This window comes from Suillus plorans (genome assembly GCF_016647745.1).
Source record: "Suillus plorans strain S12 chromosome Unknown HD556scaffold_129, whole genome shotgun sequence".
Classification (NCBI taxonomy): domain Eukaryota; kingdom Fungi; phylum Basidiomycota; class Agaricomycetes; order Boletales; family Suillaceae; genus Suillus; species Suillus plorans.
In genome coordinates this window covers 29,950-50,171 of record NW_024537513.1, presented here as the reverse complement: position 1 = coordinate 50,171, position 20,222 = coordinate 29,950, and the positions used below count along the sequence as shown (strand labels likewise).

Below are 20,222 nucleotides of genomic sequence, written 5' to 3'. Positions count from 1 at the left end.
TCCTGAGCGTTCCAGTGGTCTGCGACGTCTCCTGGAGTCCTGTGCAGTTGCTACGTTGATATCAAGTTTACTGGCTTTCGGTGGGGTGCATACGTCGGTGTCATATCCAAACCTAAGCTGAGCCAGAGTGGGATTGCTATATCGTATTCTTGTGAGTTGATGGATGTAGTAGAACTAACAGGAACACACGAGCACAATACAGTGTTGATGACATATAGTTCGACTTGGTGGAGGTTGTTGTGTGAGGTGACAGGTTGAGTAGTACTGTCTGGTGCTAGATGATGGCGAAGGCGAAGGCGTAGGGCAGCATGAAACACCCGGAGATGCAGAGGGTGTTGAAGCACTTGGAGGCTATATCGACCAAACCCTTCGCGCTCGTATGCTGAACCAAGTATTTAGAGGTTCCTTACGTGTTGCCACCCGTTCGCTTCCAGGACCCAAAGCCACTACCTCCTAATTATCGATATGAAGACAAGGACTACATTTATGAGACCAAGCGTATGTCAAATCATCAAACTCTCGTAAATCATTGTCACAAGACGGAATTCCCTTAGACTGTGTTCAGCCTTCGAATGATGGACAGGGTGCAGCGACAGCACCAGCTGATCGCAAGGGCTACGGAGAGCCGTCAGAGGACCCGTAAGCGATTCAGGATATTTTTTCCAGCTCTAAATCTGATACTTTCATTCTTCAGCCTCTTTGTCAATATTGCGTGCCATTCATCATCGAAACCTGGGGCGAATCTTCCTGTCAAGGTTTACATTCACGGAGGGTCCGTTGTGCATAGAACTATAACTTTCGGGGACTCATTGTCGCAGATTTCTTCAGTTTGGTTCGCCCCATGGCTTGAGCTCCCAGTCACAATATGTGGCCGAGTCAAGGAAGGAAATTCATATCAACATCGGCTATAGGCTCTCGGTGCTTGGTTTCCTTGCGTGCGACGAGCCCAAGATAGACGGAAACTTTGGCTTCAAAGATCAATGGTTAGCGCTTCTGTGGATTTCGGAGAACATTGCATCATTTGGAGGTAAGCTTGAACGCACGCCATGTCAGAGTTAGTCGATATCCTGACATCATGTGTAGGTGACCCGAGCAATATTCAACTTTCTGGGCTGTCTGCTGGTAAGTGAAAGCTTCCTTTGAACTCACATCATTGCTAACGAGCAATAGGTGCCCATGCCGTACACCAAATCTTGCACCACCTTTCACACCTGCCACCAGGGCAGAACTCCCCGTTCCGTTCCGCCCATTTGCAATCAAACACAATAATGTAAGTCACTTTTATCACTTGCCGTTAACTCACTCATTGCCTGCAGGACTATCCCTAAAACCCCGTTGGAGCTGAGGCAATCCTTCCAAGCCCTTTGCCGCGCCCTCAATCTCGATCCTAATGCCCCTGACGTGTTGGAGACCCTGAGAGACCCTGCCAAAGTTCCTATCAAAGCTATGATGAAGGTAATAGAGACAGACGAAGTCGGTGTGGAGCACGGCACGTACCGGGGATGTTTTGATGGCAATTGGATCCCTACCACACCCGATCCAATGACCTGGCAACGGTCGGGAGGCCTTGCTCGTGCTCTACGCGAGAAAGGAGTCAAGAGCATTTCTATTGGCGATCTGAGCGAGGAGTGGTACCTTTACGCGATCGCGCACCCGGTTCAAGGTCCACAGGATGTGTTCCCTAACATCTTGCGGTACTTCCCACGCCCCGTCGTTGAGAAGCTTGTGAAGAAGTATCGGACGCTCCCAAGTACAGCAACTGTCGAAGAATCGATGAGGCAGATGGGTGATATTCTAAGTGATGGACAAGTGCACATCCCCGTGAGGATGTTTGCAAGAGATTTCCAACAGGCGGGGTTCCCAATTCTCAGATATACGATTCGCTGGACTCCAGAACAACTGCGTCCAAAAGGTATATCAGTATCCATAGAGTTGTGAGATGATTACTGAAGCTCATGCAACAGGGTGGGTCACGCATGCAACTGACCGCTGCTTCTGGGCTCTCCGTATCCCGAGCATGAATTATCCACAGATGAAGAAGGCGATCCAGGCAGATCTGCATGTTCTGCACTATAAGATTTGATGTGAGAGTACCATCTGGCAGAGTGCGGGTATTTCGATGGCTCTGGTGCCATGAGCAAGTTGTAAACGTGGACGTCTGCCTGAGAGGGTGTTATTGCGAACTAAAGGTCGTGGCTCGCGTCCTGCTAAACCTATGAAGCATGATGTCGGTGATGCAGAGCAACGGATGCAAGATAATATAGCCTTGGGTATTCATGGTTACTGACTACTCAAATACCTGCTGACATGGCCATATGCGTGGGTTGTGTCCATCCTTGCCCAGCTTCTCCTCTGTCCGATGATTCCTCCGTAAGATCAACTCATCACAAAAGAAGTTGAATTTGTGAGCTAGCATTTCATGAGCGATGGGGTGATACTTGCCGAACCAATTGTTTGTTTGTTCTGCCACGGAGGAATTGAACCGCCAACCCTTCCCATCATCGCTATGGAGCTCAGGGAATGCTTCTGGGTTGCAATTCTCCTGGCAGAATGTGTCGGTCTGTGAATGCTTGCATTTGAAATGAAAAACGTCGACGGACAAGCCAATGTTGTCAAAGAAAGGATCGCCCATCGCAAGTTTTGCAAGGGTGCAGTTGTTGTCGAAGAATATGTGATTGGGCTTGACAGCGTCTTCGCCTGCATAGACTTCTTTGATGAATTGCTGCAGATAATCATGAGTTGAGGAAATGGTCATGGAATGATGATACATACCTTGACACTGGCTACTCCCTCCGCTCCAAAGAAAGTCCTTTGAGCAATAATCATACCGCATGGAGCAACAATCAACTGCTCGTTGTGTGTGCGCCGGCGGCCAAAGACTGCCCTGAACTTCTTCCTTCCAGGTCTGTCCTGGGATGAACTGGTAGCAGGAAGTGCTCTCCTGGTATTCTCATTGAACTCATACTCTTCTTCGTCTGGTGGATCATCTGTGAGAGATGTGTTGGTGGCAATGGTAGTTCTGGCACGAGCAAGGCGCTCCTGGAGCTGGAATCTGGATTGACCACGCAGCTCGTGAGTATCCTCGACTTGACGATGTTCCAGTGTTGAGCAAGTGCGTCGGCCACGTACAATGGGCAGGTCACAGCCGATAATCATGCACTTGTCATTTTGACCAGAGTGTAGATGACAAAAGTGATGGTGGTTGTTAGACAGCGGGGTGTGGCAGTTATAAACCGCGCAGCATGGATGGCCGACAGTGACACCATCGACGACGACAGCGGACACTTTATGCGTGACTGTATATATCTTACGACTTAGCCCCGCATAGCCTCAAAACTATTACACTCACCGACACCTTGCTCATCTTCATACATGCTTGTGCATCTATTGCAGTAGTGGCGACGGACTTGCTCATAGCCATAAAGCTGAATGCGGCGGTTCCTTGCGATCATGGCCTCCGTGAATCGGTCTCGCTGTTCACCAGTGTGGGGAGCAATGAGGGTGTTCATGCGACGCTCGCAGTCCTCCAGCAGTGAAGTTATTACATAACCATCCCAAACATGCTCGACAGAAAGCTCAAACTTGACTTTAAAGTCTGCAGGTGTCTGCTTACCATGTGAGAGGCAAAGGTTATACAACTTTGCACAGTTCATAGCTGAAGTCCTGGGTGCAACCAAGTTTCATAGTCAGATGGGAGAGATCAAGAGCATAGCATATAGCGCACCATGAGAAATCCATTGCAGTCCTAAAGAGCTCAATTACACTCTTCTCGATGAACACATGATCCACAGCCTGAACACTATCTGGTTGGTGCTCGTAATAGGTGTGCTCTCCTTTAAACACACTGTAATTATGGTGGTAATCAATTCCACAAGCTAGTTGACCTTGTCAATGACAAAAATAATGACTCAAAGCAAGAGTGCGGAGTGCAAGTGCTTACTTTGACAGTAGAGATGGACGGATTTTGCAATGCATGGGCCTTTCGTCAGCGTGAACAACACCACATAGGTTTGAGCAGCCTTCTTGAGAGTCATGCCCTTTGCGCGACGTTGGCAGTCGGGATGAAGGCATGAGTGGCTAGGAGGATAGAGCAGATGCTCAGCTGGGGCCATTCTATCGTTAGATAAAGAAACAGAGGTGACAACACAATCAAATGAACTTACCTAGACCCCTTTGAGTGCCATGTGTCTCCCATAGCCGTCCCACATCAACAGTGATCCCTCCACTCCAAATGACATCCTTGAGGAGGGACCATGCATCATTGACTTCAGCTGGAGAGATTGAACAGCCTGCACTAAGAAACACAGTGACTGCAGGTGATAGAACAAATGGTGGATCTGAAGTTGGACTCAAGGAAGGCTCCACAAGGATGATGTCGTTTTTAAGCTGGGTTGCAAGAGTGATGAACTGGAAAAGAGAAGTGAGTGAGGTGTGACTGATTGTGCCTGGCTCTTGTTCAAGATGGCGCAGCAAGTGATTAAACGCTGTCATGTTGTTCTACTGTTGCCACCAATGCGAATCAAATTTGATTTGAAAGTAAAAGCTCAATAATTATGATTGTACAGAACACCAACTGAGTGACGCAGGTGGACCCGGACGGACCCAGCCGGACGGTCCCGGAGTCTGCCAATTCCCTGATATTCTGGAAAATTGCGGTGACACAATTTGGACATACGAGCCCATTCGTTTATATTTGCAAACAAAGTTTATATTCTACGTAAGTTCGAGGAATGAGAACGTGCGTAGAATGAGGTCTACGCGGCGGCACTGCTTTTCGTGACTCATCTTTTCTTCTTTCGTACTACCACCTAGTACGACTCGCAGTCTATCTACTATTCGACTTCACCTTTATTTCATCGCTTTTATTTAGCACTTTAGCATTTATATCATGCCAAGGATTATCAACGACCCAAACTTAAACATTTGCCCGGACTATGCCTCACCGCACTATGCTAACGCACAAGCGCAACTGGTAAACGACAATGTAACCGAGGAGCAGTCCATACAGCTCCTCAGGACCATCTGGCGCGCAGCCAACAACGCAGACATTGACCTTTGGGAAGGTCAGGTAGAGGTCGAAAGAGAGCAACGCGAGAACTTACGTCGGATACAAGAGGAGGAGCAAGACAGAATAGAGCAGGAGCGCATCGACGAGGAAGAGTCAGCACGGAAAGAAGAGAAAAAGAAGCACAAGCATAAGTTTATGCCAATCCCGGAAGACACTGGCGTTCCAGACGAACCCTCCATAATTCCCTCCTCCTACGCGATTCGCAAGCTCAACAAAGGCGAGTACCTCAAACTGTGGTATTTCACTAACGATGGTCTAGACGAGGCACACTCCAAAAAGACCATCGACGATGATGCCATGGTCATGTCCACCCTCCCAGATGGATCCACAGCCTGGGTGTCGGCAACAGCAGCACGCAACGCCTCGTCCGTCGTAGACGATGAGAACCTCTCCTTCGAGGAATTTTGCATAGCCTACCCAAGGTTCATAGCGGCCATCGAAGAGGCCGACTGGCCACAAGACCGAGTTCGCATGATGGCCTTTTTCTGGAAGAATATACAGATCCACCCTTATCGTTCCATGCGGGACCCGCTTGCCCAGAAGGCTTTACTAGTTTATCAAGCCGAGCAACGCAAACGTTGGCACGTTGTCGCGAAATCGGCAGCGGGTCCATACAATCTGTCCACCATCAATCAGAAGGTGTTAGACGCAACGAGGGAGAGAGTATACTGGCTAGAGCGTACCAAAAAAGACAACCAACGAGATTATAAGGTTAGCAAACTTTCCATTGCGAAATTTCGAACCATTACTAAATGCTTCTCTCGCACCCAATTTTCTTCTTAAAAATTTGCTACATCACTACACCGCTTCGCTTCATGCCACATGCCACATGCTTCATGCCTCACCCTGTAATCAACACCTCTCATTGTCGCATCACTCGATGCATGGTGGCAAATTGCTTCACTCTTGCGCGTAACCATCGCATGCTTCCGCTTCGTCTCGAATGACAGGCTGATCAACACCTCACGGTCTCAACTGGCTCCTCGTCGAATCATCAACGAAATTATCAGCGAGACTCCAGGGAATCGCGGAAGCGTTCACCGTCGCTTGAGCAGGGAGGAAGACAAAAGAGGAACCGGCAGGATTTTCGAGCGGGCGCAAGCGGAAATGCCCTTTCCGCTTGCGCCGTCTGTCTTGGGCAAAACCCGCATCGAATCATCGAATGCAAGGCCACAAAGACGTGGGACAGTGCTTTCGATACCCTATGCACACGCCTCGGAAAGATTCTCACCATGCGAGACACGCGGCCCATATGCAGCGACTGGCAGCGTGTCTCAGGCTGCAGCGACACTTCCCACGATCGGCGACACTTCTGTTCAGGTTGCGCAGCGTCCACTCATGGAGCTCAAAGCTGCCCTCGAGCACAGAAGGCATAAGGCCATTTCCCCTTACAAAGTCGATGCTTGGAACGCTAAACTTGCAACATCCGGACTCATTAACAGATACCCACATGTACCTAATGGACTTCGTCGAGGCTTTCGCCTCGACATTCCGAACATTAAACTCACGCAAATCCCATACAACAAAGACTCCATTATTACATATGAACGAGAATTCTTATCAATCATCCAATCTGAGATCAGCAAGGGTAGATACATTGGGCCGCTCTCGGCCAATGAAGTCAAAGATCTTATTGGCCCCTTTCAGTCATCACCTTTCTCAATTATACCAAAACCCGGACGCCCCGGGCGTTTTCGCATCATTCAGAACTATTCTTTCCTGCACGATACATCGCAGAAGTTTCCTAACCCTTCTATTAATTCATATATCGATCTGGATAATTTTCCCAGTACCTGGGGTACATTTCATGTTCTCTCCCTCACTATCAGCTGTCTACCACCAGGTTTCCAACTGGCCACAAGAGACGTCGCAGAGGCGTATCGCACCATTCCCTTACACCCCTCTCAGTGGCCAGGTTCAGTGGTGCGCATATCCACATACTTCAGTCAATTTCCCATGTAGAACCAGTGCCCCGGATGTGCCAAAACCCTGTAGAATTATGGCCAGCCAGTCCCCGGCTGGTCTATGTAGAATACATGCTGGCCGGCCTTGTATAGTAGTAGTCCACATGTATAATACACTACCATACTATTGTAAAAGCATGACCAGCCAGTAGATGTAAGACAACTGCCGGCCGTAGGTATACCAATATCAAGGCTTGCTGGTGTATTAGGATGCTGACTGTTTCACATCTATATTTGTAACTGGCCAGCCTTTCTTCTACATAGGCAGACGTGGGGTGGCCCAATATGTGGGATTAAGATTATACTGGCCAACCATATCTCTACCTCAGTAGAAACCAGGCTGGCCAGTATGTAGGTCTTAATCTAGCAAACCGGCCGCCCTGCATCTACCTATGTATGGGTAAGGCTAGCCAGTTTGTATGTTTTGAACTAGCATACCAGCCATCATGCATCCACCTAGGTAGCCATCAGGCTGGCCAGTTTGTAAGTTTAAAACAACATTTCAGCCACCCTGCATATACCTACGTACAGGCAAGGCTGGCCAGTTTGTAAGCTTGAACTAGCATACCAGCTGCCCTACATATACTTGGGTAGCCATGAAGCTGGCCAGTTTGTAGGTATGAAACCAGCATACTGGCCATCCTGCATTTACTTTGTAGATATTCAACTAGCATACCGGCCGTCCTGCATTTACTTATGTAGGGGCCAGGCTGGCCTGTTTGCAGGTATTAAACTAGCATACCGGCCGTCCTGCATTTACCTATGTAGGAGCCAGGCTGGCCTGTTTGCAGGTATTAAACTAGCATACCGGCCGTCCTGCATTTACTTATGTAGGAGCCAGGCTGGCCTGTTTGCAGGTATTAAACTAGCATACCGGCCATCCTGCATTTACCTATGTAGGAGCCAGGCTGGCCTGTTTGCAGGTATTAAACTAGCATACCGGCCGTCCTGCATTTACTTATGTAGGAGCCAGGCTGGCCTGTTTGCAGGTATTAAACTAGCATACCGGCCGTCCTGCATTTACCTATGTAGGAGTCAGGCTAGCCAATATATATGTACATAGAGCAAGGAAAGCCAGTTTATACTCAAGTCATAACTTATCACCAGGCAGTACGAGAGTCTAGACAAGCATATGTAATTACTGTACAAGATTGACTAGCAATGAAGACAATGGAGGATACAAGATCATATCTTCTGGGATCTCTTAGAGGGTTGCCTCGCCCTACCTGATCTACGAACCACAGGCTCAGTCCTAGGCTTCTTGGACTTACTTGATGAAGCATGGTTAATTTTTCTCTTCCTCCCTTTCTGCACCACCTCTTCAACCTCCTGCTCCTGCTGTTCTTCTCCCCCAACTACATTCTCCTCTGACTCAACATCCTTCTCCTCAACCTCATGCCTTTCCTTCTCTACCACCATCCTCATCTCCTCATCCTCAACCTCATCACTGAGTCCCTCTTTGTTCAGCCTCTCAATCTGACCAACAACTGAGAATAAGACTTCCCGGACAGCCTCATCCAGAGCGACCAAGAACTGTAGATCAATAGCAGAATGAGGTAGGTAGAAAGGGGTATTGGGATCAGCCTCGTCTTCCTCATACTCTATCACACGCTTAGACTCCCTATAGAGGAGCCCAATTCCTAGTATTACTGGCATTGCCGATGATGGCCCTGAGATTGGACAGGTCTGTAGCTTGTTTAAGCTGGCCATCAATGTCACATATGAGGTGTGAATGTCCTCGGAAAGATAATTTTTGCTCCAAGACCAGTCAGCCCAGGTAGGCAAATCTTGGTGTCGCTCTGAAATTGGCTGTTGGACATATAAGCCATAAAATTGAAAACAGCACCAAGTGACACTAACATTCTGTTTGGCTAATATTGCCAGGTCCCTAGTGGCGTCCACAAGCTCCAAGTAGTTTTCATTCTTGCTAAGGGTTTCTAAAAATGTGTATCGGTCATTGATGGCAACATCATCTGGTGTTGTCTCATGAGCGGCCGGCTGTGTTGTACGTTCTGTGAAATGAGAGGCAAATGGAGCCGGCCGGCCTTGATCTTCTTCATCTAAGTCTAGGGTGCTCACTACTTTCGTCTTGGACTTCCCAGTGACCCGAATATCAGCATCCTTGGCCTTAATAAAGACAACTAGCTTCTGATTTGTAGCAGAACATCGTTCCCAATGCATCCATAGACGATTTACCTCCTCTGTCTTCATATGAGAAGGGTCTTTGACCACAAATCCTGTGGGAACTGAACCAGGTTCCAAATAATTGGACGGGCTGGCAGTTATCACGCCCCAAGGTACAGGTCTAGAGCCACCTGTGCAGACTTCTACAAACCATTGAGTCAATCAAATGTCATGCACATATTGAAGATGTTAGATCTTACTGTATGAAGTATGAAAGATACTTCTAATCAATTCGTGTTGGCCCTTGAGGCCAATACCATCACGAAGAGGAAGTTTTGCATACCCCTCATCATCTACTATGATTTCAGGTAAGACAGGTCCATCCTCACAGTCTGAAGCCGCATGGTCTGAATCCTCTGAAGGGTCTATCAATTTAATAGTCAGTGAGCATGATATTTAAAATCAAATGAAACACGTACAAAATTCAGTCTTAGACCATTCTCCAAAGGATTCAAATCCATTTGCAGCCCACTCCTTGATACCACTCGAGCTCACAGAAAATTTTTTCTTGGCATTCTGAGGCGTAGTTTCGTGTCTATAGTAGTTTAGTTAGTCTTGAGATTTCCATGTTGATTTGATGACTTACAGACTGACGGACAATGTCTGACTAGCTTTTTTCTTATGACTAACAAGCATTACTATGCGACAACCCATGGTGCGCCGAATTTGCTCTGCAAAATCTTCCAGAGTTTTCTTGAGGTTATTCTTACGATATCTCAAGCCAAAGTGTTAGACTGGAATAACTGTAGATTTGAAGTAAAACTTACATTGCCTGAGTTTCTTCTGGCGCCCCCTCCTCATTCCATTTCTTCATGGCAAACTTGACCTCCTGCTGTTGTGAAGGTGTCATGTTGTTGAACCACTCCCTGACATTCCCAGTGCGGTACTTGATTGAATACTCCAAGCCTTTACTCTGTTGTTGGGCCTTGTCATATGAGTCGATCTCCTGCTTAAATAATTTCTGTGCTACATCTCACTCAGACAGGGGTTTCTTATAGAAAGATGGTTCTCTTGGGCGACTCGCTGCCTCACATTTGTCTGCCTCTTCCTTGTCTTTGAGACTTTTGGCATAGTATTCTTTTATTGCCTGTAGGTAACATTTATGTATATCATCAGACAACTAAATACATGTACAGTATAAGAATTTTGTGACCTTTTTCAAGGAAGTAGGCAAGGCAATGGGTTCCTCTTGCTCGTCTTGAGCAGCTAGTATGGCCCTCCGAATCTTCCTCACCACAGGTTTTCCAACAGATGAGGAACCTGCAGCAAAAATGGCCTTAGAGTGAAGGTCGAGAATTGGCTTAAAGGCAATAGACCAGTCGGTAGACATCGTAATTGATTCAAGATAAAAATTGCAGGTATGTCTGTTCTATTTAGTATTCTGCTTATTGGAACTGGGGGTTGTGCAGTGCATGCCACTTGTCAGTGGCTCCTGCTTATAGGAACTGGGGGTTGCGCAGTGCATGCCACTTGTCAGTGGCTCCTGCTTCTTGAAATTGGCGGTAGCGCAGTGCATGCCACTTGTTAGTGGCTCCTGCTTATTGGGACTGGGGCTCAGCGCAGTGCATGCCACTTGTCAGTGGCTCCTGCTTCTTGGAATTGGCGGTAGTGCAGTGCATGCCACTTGTTAGTGGCTCCTGCTTATTGGGACTGGGGCTCAGCGCAGTGCATGCCACTTGTCAGTGGCTCCTGCTTCTTGGAATTGGCGGTATCGCAGTGCATGCCACTTGTCAGTGGCTCCTGCTCCGACTTTTTAATGGTGGTAAGCGCTCAATTCCTGATGACCTTAACTGATCTGTTTTGTTCTCTAGACTGCTGAACCTGCCGGTACTTTTGTGTGACAAGTGCTCTCTAGTTAAGTGTTAATCTTGTCTTAAATTTCGGTCTAACGTTTCTACAGGACAAATTTGTATTGTATTATATATATATTTGCTACATACATTTTCACCTGGAGTGTTGAGGCTTTGGTGAGGAGGGCCCCCTCATTGAAGTCTTGCCTCCCCTTTTGTATTTGTTACTTTATTTGTTTGCTTACTTGTAGTAAAATTTATTGTCACTCGTACTTTGTATTTGAAAATGTATGTTGATGGATGCACTTTATTTGCTGCCGGCTGAAAAGGTCACGTGACCGTGTGTATATTAGCAAAGAGCCTTATTAAGAAAGCAAGCGCAAAAGCACAGTAGTGTATAATAATCAAACGCTGCACAGACCAAAGCAACTATTATCTACTACATGTCTTAGATAGATAATGTGTTATGTAGATCTCAATTCTGCCTTGATGCGGCTCACCATTGACATGCTGAAGGACGCTATCATTGATTATTGTCTGCCAGTCAAAATATACTATTGGCATAGGCAGATGGTGGCAGAACACTAGGACAAGTAGCCATGACGCCATATGATACAAACTTCCCTTCCCGGTCAGAAGGTTGATTCTTCTTTGAAATTGCCTTCTGACCACAGAGGGGAGTCATCATATGGCGTCATTGTCACCATCTGCCTGGGCTGCTAGCATATTTTGGACTGACGGACATTCTCAATACCCTACAGGCCGCTTAGAGGCTAGCCCGCCCTCAAAACTGTTCGTGTTAAGAGTTCTGCCTCAGAGGTAATACTTAGTTAGCTACACCTATACTGTAGGGTATTGAGAATGTTTTCTTCGGTTAACAAAGAAAACATTTTCAATACCCTACAGTATAGGTGTAGCTAACTAAGTATTACCTCTAAGGCAAAACTCTTAACACGAACAGTTTTGAGGGCGGGCTAGCCAGTATATGCCTCAGAGGTATCTCCAAACTGTTCGTGTTAAGAGTTCTGCCTCAGAGGTAATACTTCGTTAGCTACACCTATACTGTAGGGTATTGAAAATGTTTTCTTTGTTAACCGAAGAAAACATTCTCAATACCCTGCAGTATAGGTGTAGCCAACTTACCTCTGAGGCAGAACTCTTAACACGAACAGTTTTGAGGGCGGGCTAGCCTCTAAGTGGCCTGCAGGGTTTCTCAATACCCTGCAGTATAGGTGTAGCTAACTTACCTCTGAGGCATATACTGTAGGGTATTGAAGATGTTTTCTTTGTTAACCGAAGAAAACATTCTCAATACCCTACAGGCCACTTAGAGGCTAGCCCGCCCTCAAAACTGTTCGTGTTAAGAGTTCTGCCTCAGAGGTAAGTTGGCTACACCTATACTGCAGGGTATTGAGAATGTTTTCTTCGGTTAACAAAGAAAACATTTTCAATACCCTACAGTATAGGTGTAGCTAACGAAGTATTACCTCTGAGGCAGAACTCTTAACACGAACAGTTTTGAGGGCGGGCTAGCCAGTATATGCCTCAGAGGTAACCTCAGAGGTATCTCCCCTCCATGGTCAGAAGGGAAGAGTCAGCCTTCTGATGGTGCAGGGCAGTTTGTATCATATGGCGTCATTGCTACTTGTCCTGGTATCCTCCGGATGCCAATTTACTATTATACACTACTGTTTTTGTGATTGCATTCTTAATAAGTGAGTCCTTGCTGTCTCTCAAGGCGTTGAACTCCAGCTGGAAGTGTCTCCTGTTATTTGAGACAGGGATCCCACAGTGTAGTCCCAGATTCAGAATATCATTCATTCTTCTGTGGTAGTCTGCCAATATTAGTCTTCACTCTTCCAGCATCTGAGCGAGTTATTACAGTACTAATTATGTCACAATCTGGGCAAGACTTCATTTAATCAGTCTTCCATCAGTAGATTCCATTCATATATCCAAATTTGATCGCGGGACAATTTTTTCGGAATCATTTCATATAAGTTAAATTGAGTCTTGATCCGAACAAGCTGGTTGAAAATTTTCCTTGCTCACCATGGACCAACAAATGAGTCAATCAATCAAGCTGAGAGCAGCTCTGACCACAAGGATCAAGGAAATTATGGGAAAATCATCAGCAACAGGGATCTTCAGAGGGGGGATATTGCAAACTCACCTTCTACACAAAGCAAGGTGAGAGGTTATATTTAGGGCCTTATTTGATCCGCTCTATTAAATGGTCTCACTTAAGATTAAGAATTGGACATGAGCTAGACAGTTGCTTAGCAACACGTGATGTCAACTTCCATGCTTCTGCGTCAATCTCAGAATATGAGATCAATCGAGCTGCACTGACAGTTGCCCATGCAATGGTAAATCCTTGTGAGTTGTTTCACTCTGCAAGATATCACCTGGTTTTAAATTCACATCATTTGCAGATTATGTGGATTGGGATGTTGACAGATTTGCCGAAATGGCCAAAGTCTCTACACCTAAATCTGATGGTCCCCTCGCTAATACCAATCAGCTACCAAAGTACTTTTCTGCAGCTATGATCGGTAAAATTTCAGCACCAGCTACTATTGTGGACAGGCAAGGTAAAATTTTAACAATTTACTTGCCAAATATTCTGTCTTCTTCTCGGGTTGTATGTTCATTCTTCCTTGGGAATTCCCCTCATCAATTGATAAATTAAATTAGGAATATGTGAACTCAGCCACTAAGGGTTTACGGACTTTACTTCTTGAAACAATTACGTCCTCCACCCAACAGTCTTGGCGATCTCAAGGCTTTGTTGTCCCAGAGGGGGGTGGAGAATTTGGAGCAGGCAGAGTCACAGTATCACCAGCATATTTTATGCAAAGACACGAGGTATAGGCCAAATTTAGTGGCTGTTTAGCTACTTTTGACTTTGTTTGATTTCATTTGCAGAGACTGGAAGACCCAATGGTTACCTCGGCTTCCTATAAGTCTGTGGAAGTCCAAGAGTGGCTAGCTGCTTTATCAGCTACTGAATCTTTCTGGAATGCCATTACCGCTGTATCGGCTCCAGATCTATTCGAAGCAGGCACCTTGGCAATCACTCGTATTATTGAGGAACTTCAAGGTTCTGATAGAACATCACCACCCATCTGTGATTGGCCCTCGATCTTCTCAGGATTGGAAATAATTGCAAATCGTACAACTTTATCACACAGAGATTCTGGTGGCGCACCTTCTCTTTTTGATCTTCTGATTAGTTTAGGCAGTGGCCATGAGGCTAAGTTGACATTAGCAGATGTTGGGGCCGAACTGGATTATTACCCTGGGACAATGGTCTTCATTTCCGGGAAGGTTTTACAACATTCTATTGGTCCATGGGGTCCGGGAGAAAGGCTCGTTATTGCCCATTTTATGAGGGATAAAATCCACTCTAGATGCGGGGTATCCAGACCCCCCTTTCCAACACAGGCCTATTTTTTGCAGATGGTGGGGCAGCAGGATAGTTATTTGTTGTGACAAGTAGATGATAAGAAAGGAGTGGTTCTTGGAGGAGGAGGGGTGGAATGGGACAAATCAAGTGTTTGACAGTATACCTACTAGATTAGTTGATGTGATCTAGTGATTCCTATGAATGGTTTCAACTATCAAAAATAGAATGTTGATAATATCAATTTTTCCCCCCACACGTAACCCTATGTCTCCCAAGAAAAAAACTCGACTCAAGGCAGCTACATTTTCCTTCCAAGGAAGAGGTCGTTTGTCTAAAGGCAAGGACCTTGATGTTGCCTATGTGTCTCATAAACAAGTCATTGGAAAGAGAAGGAAGCCAACCTGGGTGGAATCATGCGCTGATAGCCTTTATGACACTGCCCCAACACCATCTCCATCCTCCAGCCCTCGTAAACGTATTAGAGAAGACACTCAAGGGTTGCAAAACAGTCATGAAGATTTTGATAGACAAACCCTTGGTGACTTTGTTTCCTATGTAGAGAACTCACAAAGAAAAACCAAGGCAAGCATAGTGATTCAGTGTCTTTTAATGATGTACTAAATAGAGATTATTACGACCAGACACAAAATGACTTCATCCAAGAATATCTGCCTTTCCGAGACTTGTACTTGGATATTCTCCTTGACTTGGAGAAACCCTCCGATGTATCCCAGTGCCAGTCTTGTCAGATTGGTGAAGGGAAATTCCGCTGTTTGACTTGCAGTGGAGATCAGACATTCTGTCGTTCTTGCATTGTCAATGCTCACCAGTTTTTGCCCTTCCACAAGGTTCAAGAGTGGACTGGGAAATGCTTCAACGACACATCACTTGAAGAATTGGGTTTTATCTGGTATATGGGCCATGGGGGACAACCATGTCCATTTTCTGACGACATGCATACATGGGAGAATATTCCGATGGACGCAGAGGCCGATTTTTCACCAATGGAGACAGTTCATGGTTCAACTATACCAACCAAGTTGACCATTGTACATTCCACTGGAGTGTTTTTGCACAACGTTGTCTGGTGCAGCTGTCCTGGGGTCGATTGTCAGCAGCATTTGCAATTGCTGAAAGCTAAATTATTTCCAGCCAGTACCACTCGACCACAGACTGCCTTTACTTTTGATGTCCTCAATCATTTTCTAATTGATGCACTGGAGTGCAAGACTTCAGCATCCAGCTTCTTTGAAAAAATCCGTCGAATGACCAATAACTGTTTCCCAGATACTGTTCCTGTAAGTCTTATAAGTCTTCTTGGTGAAAGTTAAACTAACAGTACCAATTTGTTTTTCTAGAATCGATATCGAGAACTTATGAGAGTGTCTCGACTGTGGAGAGACTTGATGAGTCGAAAATGGTTTGGCTTTGCCCATAATGATGAGCAGAAACCGGACAAGGGTGATCTGGCTTGGTTTTGCCCTGCTTGTCCACAGCCTGGGATTAACCTACCTCCTGACTGGCAAGCCAGATATGAAAGGCAAGTCATTTATCCATCTCATTCTAAGGAGAGGCGACTCAATTTCTCTACCACACTTGAGAATATCATACTCACTGGCTAGCCCTACACTGCATAGTGTACGAGAGCTCCGGCCGGACTGACTTATGTTCTAATCAAGCTGGCCAGCATGGCATAGACTGGATGTAAAACCAGGCCGGCCGGCACATTAAATTGGCTTGCTAGCTTGACACAGATAGCATGCATAACCATGCTGGCCGGTTAAACTGAGGTGCATAGATGTCACTCAAAGACATGCCAGCCAGAGAGTTGGTCCGGAGAGAGACTTCTACTTTTCTTTTTTGCACATTTTTAACCTTATGCTTACCTGTTTGTACAGTTGGCTTGTTTCACAAAGATATGTGGTAGACGGGAACTTCACTGCTCAACATATGGTAATGAGAAAACCACAGTTGGACATTAGTTTGTCAGACGGGCTTGGGTATATGGTGAAAGATCAAGAATACCAGACTCATCTGTCATCGGCTGTAGAAAGTAAAGAGGTGAGTTGGCTCATGACAACCACTTTTCGTTCATGCTTCACTATCTTTGTAGCGGTCTTCTTGCAGCAATCATCGTGCAGTAAATGCAGCCAATATCAGCAGGAGCAATCTTCGAGCTACAGGTGTAGGAGCAACTGCTTGTGCTCGACATGGATGCTTTGTTCCTCATAGTATAGTTGATTTTCAGAAGGGCGAAAGGTCTGTGTATGTCCTCCAAATCAACATGTTATGCAAGCTCAGGTAATTTTTAGACACATGAATATCGACTACTCAATATGCAATGCATTGAATTATCATTCAGCTGGTATAGACTCTTCCCTCATCATTTATGATGTGGGGTGTCAGTGGAGCATTAATTTTCTACAGAGAGTAGCCCAGAGCAAGGGCTTGTCTGTACCTGAAAATATGCACATCGTTCCAGCAGTTGGAAAATTCCATCTTAGCGCTCACAAATTAGCTTGCTTTGCAAGGTACAGCCTCAACTTTATTCAAGGGGCTGGACATGTTGATGGGGAGATTTTGGAGACTCTGTGGGCACCATTCAATAAGATCTCCCCAACTGCTCGGTCAATGAGTCAGGCTCACCGTCAAGAAGTTCTTGATGATCATATGCGAGACTCAAACTGGAAAAAAATAGTGGGAATAAGTAAGCCCTCCAAATTTTGCATTTGAACAAGCTTGACAATTGAGCTTCCAGTGAAGACTCTCTTGAAAAAGTACAAACGGGCTCTCAAAGGTGTTGATGACACAAAGTCTCCCTTTGACGAGCTCACTCTGTCTCTGGACCCTGAGAAGATTTCGATATGGAAGATCGATGAGAAAAAGGCCATGGAACAACGTGGAGAGTATCTTGACATCTATCAGTTGCAGATGAACAAAGGTAAGTGAACTCTGTCTAGTTGTGAGGCTGCTATTCTTGTATAGACATCTGATCAGTATTTGTATCTAGCTCCAACTATGGCAGAGATTAGACTCAAATTAACTGAGTCTGAGAATACCGACACTAGCAAACCTGGGACAGTCTCTTGGCTCATTACTGGCATCAATCTGGAGGATTTACAGTATGTAACCAATAAAAATAGAGAAACCGTTTGACATAGTACTATTTTAGGGATGGACTAAGGGCAGATATTCGACAACTTCCTACTGATGCAACCCCAGGACAGAAAGTTTCTATAGAAGAGAAGCGACAGAGATTGACAGCTAGGATAGCTAAATTTCATGAAACAGCCGATGCCATGACTGCTGGTATGGATCTTGGAACTGCAACAGTGCATTCCGACGATCCTAGATTCTGCTATGCAGGTCATGATGAAAATGGTTGGGGAGAGGTCTCAGATGAAGAGATCTCAGAGTATATTGACGAAGAAATCTTGGCTGAAGAGATGGGTATCTGGATGCCATCATCAGTGCCCTACCAGGATGCATTGGCTCTCGGACTGGGTCCCCTCCAAGCTGAAGAATTAGAACTTCGAAAGGGCCAAGCCAATGACTGCCTCGAAAAGCTTCGAATGGCCCTTGGTCATAAGGCCATCATCTATCGTCAGTATTTTCGAAGTGCTAATTCTACATGGGCTGGGACTAGGTCAAAGCAAGAAGCTCAACGCTGTCAGCTCAAAATTGACAAGTGTGTAAGAAGCTATCAGAGGGCAAGGTCAGCAATGGAAGGTCTAGGCATGGACAAAGCCACCTTGGGGAGTCTTTATCAGCCAATATCGCCTACAGAGCTCAGTATAGACAAAGAGGTGACAGAAGAAAATAGATTTGGACAAGGGTCAGACAGGCTGGCTTGGTTTTGGAGGGGAAATAATGCAAGCCAAGGTCAAGACGATGCCTGGATAGATGAATGTAAGAAAAAATCTTTATCTCTATGATATGTCACTAAAGCTCCAACCGATCTAGTCTACAGGGTGAACTGGTTGAAGGCTAAGGCTAGATGGAATAGATAGCAAGAGGAATTAAGGCTGGTAAGACATGAAATGGGTTGGACCATAAACTGGTTCAAGTACCACCAGAATGAATGGGAGAGAAGGGGTGGCCAAGCCACCAGACCTGGTCATCAAGCCTATGCTTATCAGCAGGTCTTGATGTGGGGAAGATTTGTTGAGGAGGCAGAGAAAAATTTCAATGGATGTCAATTTATACTTTGATCTGGTATACTGTCTTTGCTAGGAAAAATATGACAGGATAATTCTCAATGCTAATGAATGACAAGGTAGCTTAGCTAGCACTAGCTCCACTCTATGTAGTCCACAGCTGGCCGAGATAATTGTATTTAAGATATGGACTGGCCAGATGGTTCCTACAGCATGTATGTACATGGCTGGCCCTTATAAGAGTATATAACTAGCTTATATCTACCCTATGCAGTCCATGTAATTCTGATACCAATAACTGGTTAGCCTTGATTCTACAATAGACAGAATCAAGTCGGCCGGTATGAAATGTTGAAACCAATAACCAGCCAGTCTTGATCATACATGTCGTAGGAACTATCTGACCAGTATACAAATCTGAAACCAATGACTGATCAGCCTTGATTCTACTATTGTACAATTAAACCGAGCAATATTAAAACTAATAACTGGCCAGTCTTGATTCTACATGTTGTAGAATTAAACCGGCCGGGATGCAATGTTGGAATTGAAAACCAGCCAGTCTTTATTCTACTGTTGTAAAATCAAACCGGCCGGAATGCAATGTTGTGATTGAAAACCGGCCAGTCTTGATTCTACTATTGTACAATTAAACTGGCCGGGATGCAATGTTGTGATTGAAAACCAGCCAGTCTTGATTCTACTATTGTGCAATTAAACCGGCCAGGATGCAATATTAAAACTGATGACTGGCCAGTCTTGATTCTACATGTTGTACAAGCTATCTGGCCAGTATGAAATTCTGTAACTAATGACTAGTATAGAAATTACAAAACAATAATTAGCTAGTCTTGATTCTACTATTGTACAATTAAACCGAGCAATATTAAAACTAATAACTGGCCAGTCTTGATTCTACATGTTGTAGAATTAAACCGGCCGGGATGCAATGTTGGAACTGATAACTGGCCAGCCTTGATTCTACTGGTGTAAAATCAAACCGGCCAGGATGCAATGTTGGAACTGATAACTGGCCAGCCTTGATTCTACTGGTGTAAAATTAAACCGGCCAGGATGCAATGTTGGAACTGATAACTGGCCAGCCTTGATTCTACTGGTGTAAAATCAAACCGGCCAGGATGCAATGTTGGAACTGATAACTGGCCAGCCTTGTTTCTACTGGTGTAAAATTAAACTGGCCAGGATGCAATATTAAAACTGATAACTGGCCAGCCTTGATTCTACTATTGTACAATCAAACTGGCCAGGATGCAATATTAAAACTGATAACTGGCCAGTATGACATTCTGTAACTAATGACTAGTACTCGTATAGAAATCCCAAACCAATAATTAGCCAGGCTTGATTCTTCTATAGGATTAAACCGGCCAGCTTTAATTCTACGGTTGTAGAATTAAACTGGCCAGGATGCAATGTTGGAACTGATAACTGGCCAGTCTTGATTCTACATGTTGTACAGGCTATCTGGCCAGTATGCAACTTAATAACAAGTGACTGGCTGACTTGATTTTACAACATGTAGAACCAAGACTGGCCAGTTATCAGTTTCAACATTGTGTCCTGGCCAGTTTGATTCTTGATTCTACAACAGTGGAGTCAAGGCTGGTCAGTCATTGGTTACAGAATTGC

General features: G+C 45.3%; 5 protein-coding genes across 5 annotated transcripts; 4 read left to right on the top strand and 1 right to left on the bottom strand.

The window, feature by feature from the left end:
* Positions 1-308: 308 nt before the first annotated feature.
* HD556DRAFT_1522167 (Alpha/Beta hydrolase protein) lies at positions 309-2,083 on the top strand (the record flags this gene model as incomplete). The annotated part of the gene is made up of 9 exons (XM_041309184.1): positions 309-332; positions 393-498; positions 555-639; positions 695-772; positions 819-1,027; positions 1,084-1,122; positions 1,171-1,270; positions 1,317-1,912; positions 1,965-2,083. The coding sequence occupies 9 exons, from the start codon at positions 309-311 to the stop codon at positions 2,081-2,083; spliced, it is 1,356 nt and encodes a 451-aa protein (XP_041152263.1).
* A 2,805-nt stretch (positions 2,084-4,888) lies between these two features.
* HD556DRAFT_1250835 (uncharacterized protein) lies at positions 4,889-5,851 on the top strand (the record flags this gene model as incomplete). The annotated part of the gene is made up of 1 exon (XM_041298968.1): positions 4,889-5,851. The coding sequence occupies one exon, from the start codon at positions 4,889-4,891 to the stop codon at positions 5,849-5,851; it is 963 nt and encodes a 320-aa protein (XP_041152262.1).
* A 2,366-nt stretch (positions 5,852-8,217) lies between these two features.
* On the bottom strand, positions 8,218-10,546 carry HD556DRAFT_1451402 (uncharacterized protein; the record flags this gene model as incomplete). Its single annotated transcript, XM_041307948.1, has 8 exons — positions 8,218-8,841; positions 8,893-9,359; positions 9,417-9,581; positions 9,636-9,751; positions 9,803-9,931; positions 9,984-10,182; positions 10,249-10,303; positions 10,370-10,546. The coding sequence occupies 8 exons, from the start codon at positions 10,544-10,546 to the stop codon at positions 8,218-8,220; spliced, it is 1,932 nt and encodes a 643-aa protein (XP_041152261.1).
* Positions 10,547-15,179: 4,633 nt separating this feature from the next.
* HD556DRAFT_1200547 (uncharacterized protein) lies at positions 15,180-15,356 on the top strand (the record flags this gene model as incomplete). The annotated part of the gene is made up of 1 exon (XM_041296376.1): positions 15,180-15,356. A coding segment is annotated over one exon (177 nt), but the record flags the coding sequence as incomplete, so codon positions are not given.
* A 12-nt stretch (positions 15,357-15,368) lies between these two features.
* Positions 15,369-18,425, top strand: HD556DRAFT_1314795 (uncharacterized protein; the record flags this gene model as incomplete). The annotated part of the gene is made up of 10 exons (XM_041301005.1): positions 15,369-15,525; positions 15,568-15,713; positions 15,774-15,889; positions 16,314-16,476; positions 16,529-16,674; positions 16,728-17,122; positions 17,174-17,356; positions 17,426-17,537; positions 17,588-18,324; positions 18,364-18,425. 10 exons carry the CDS (start codon positions 15,369-15,371, stop codon positions 18,423-18,425), a joined length of 2,217 nt encoding a protein of 738 aa, XP_041152259.1.
* Positions 18,426-20,222: the final 1,797 nt, after the last annotated feature.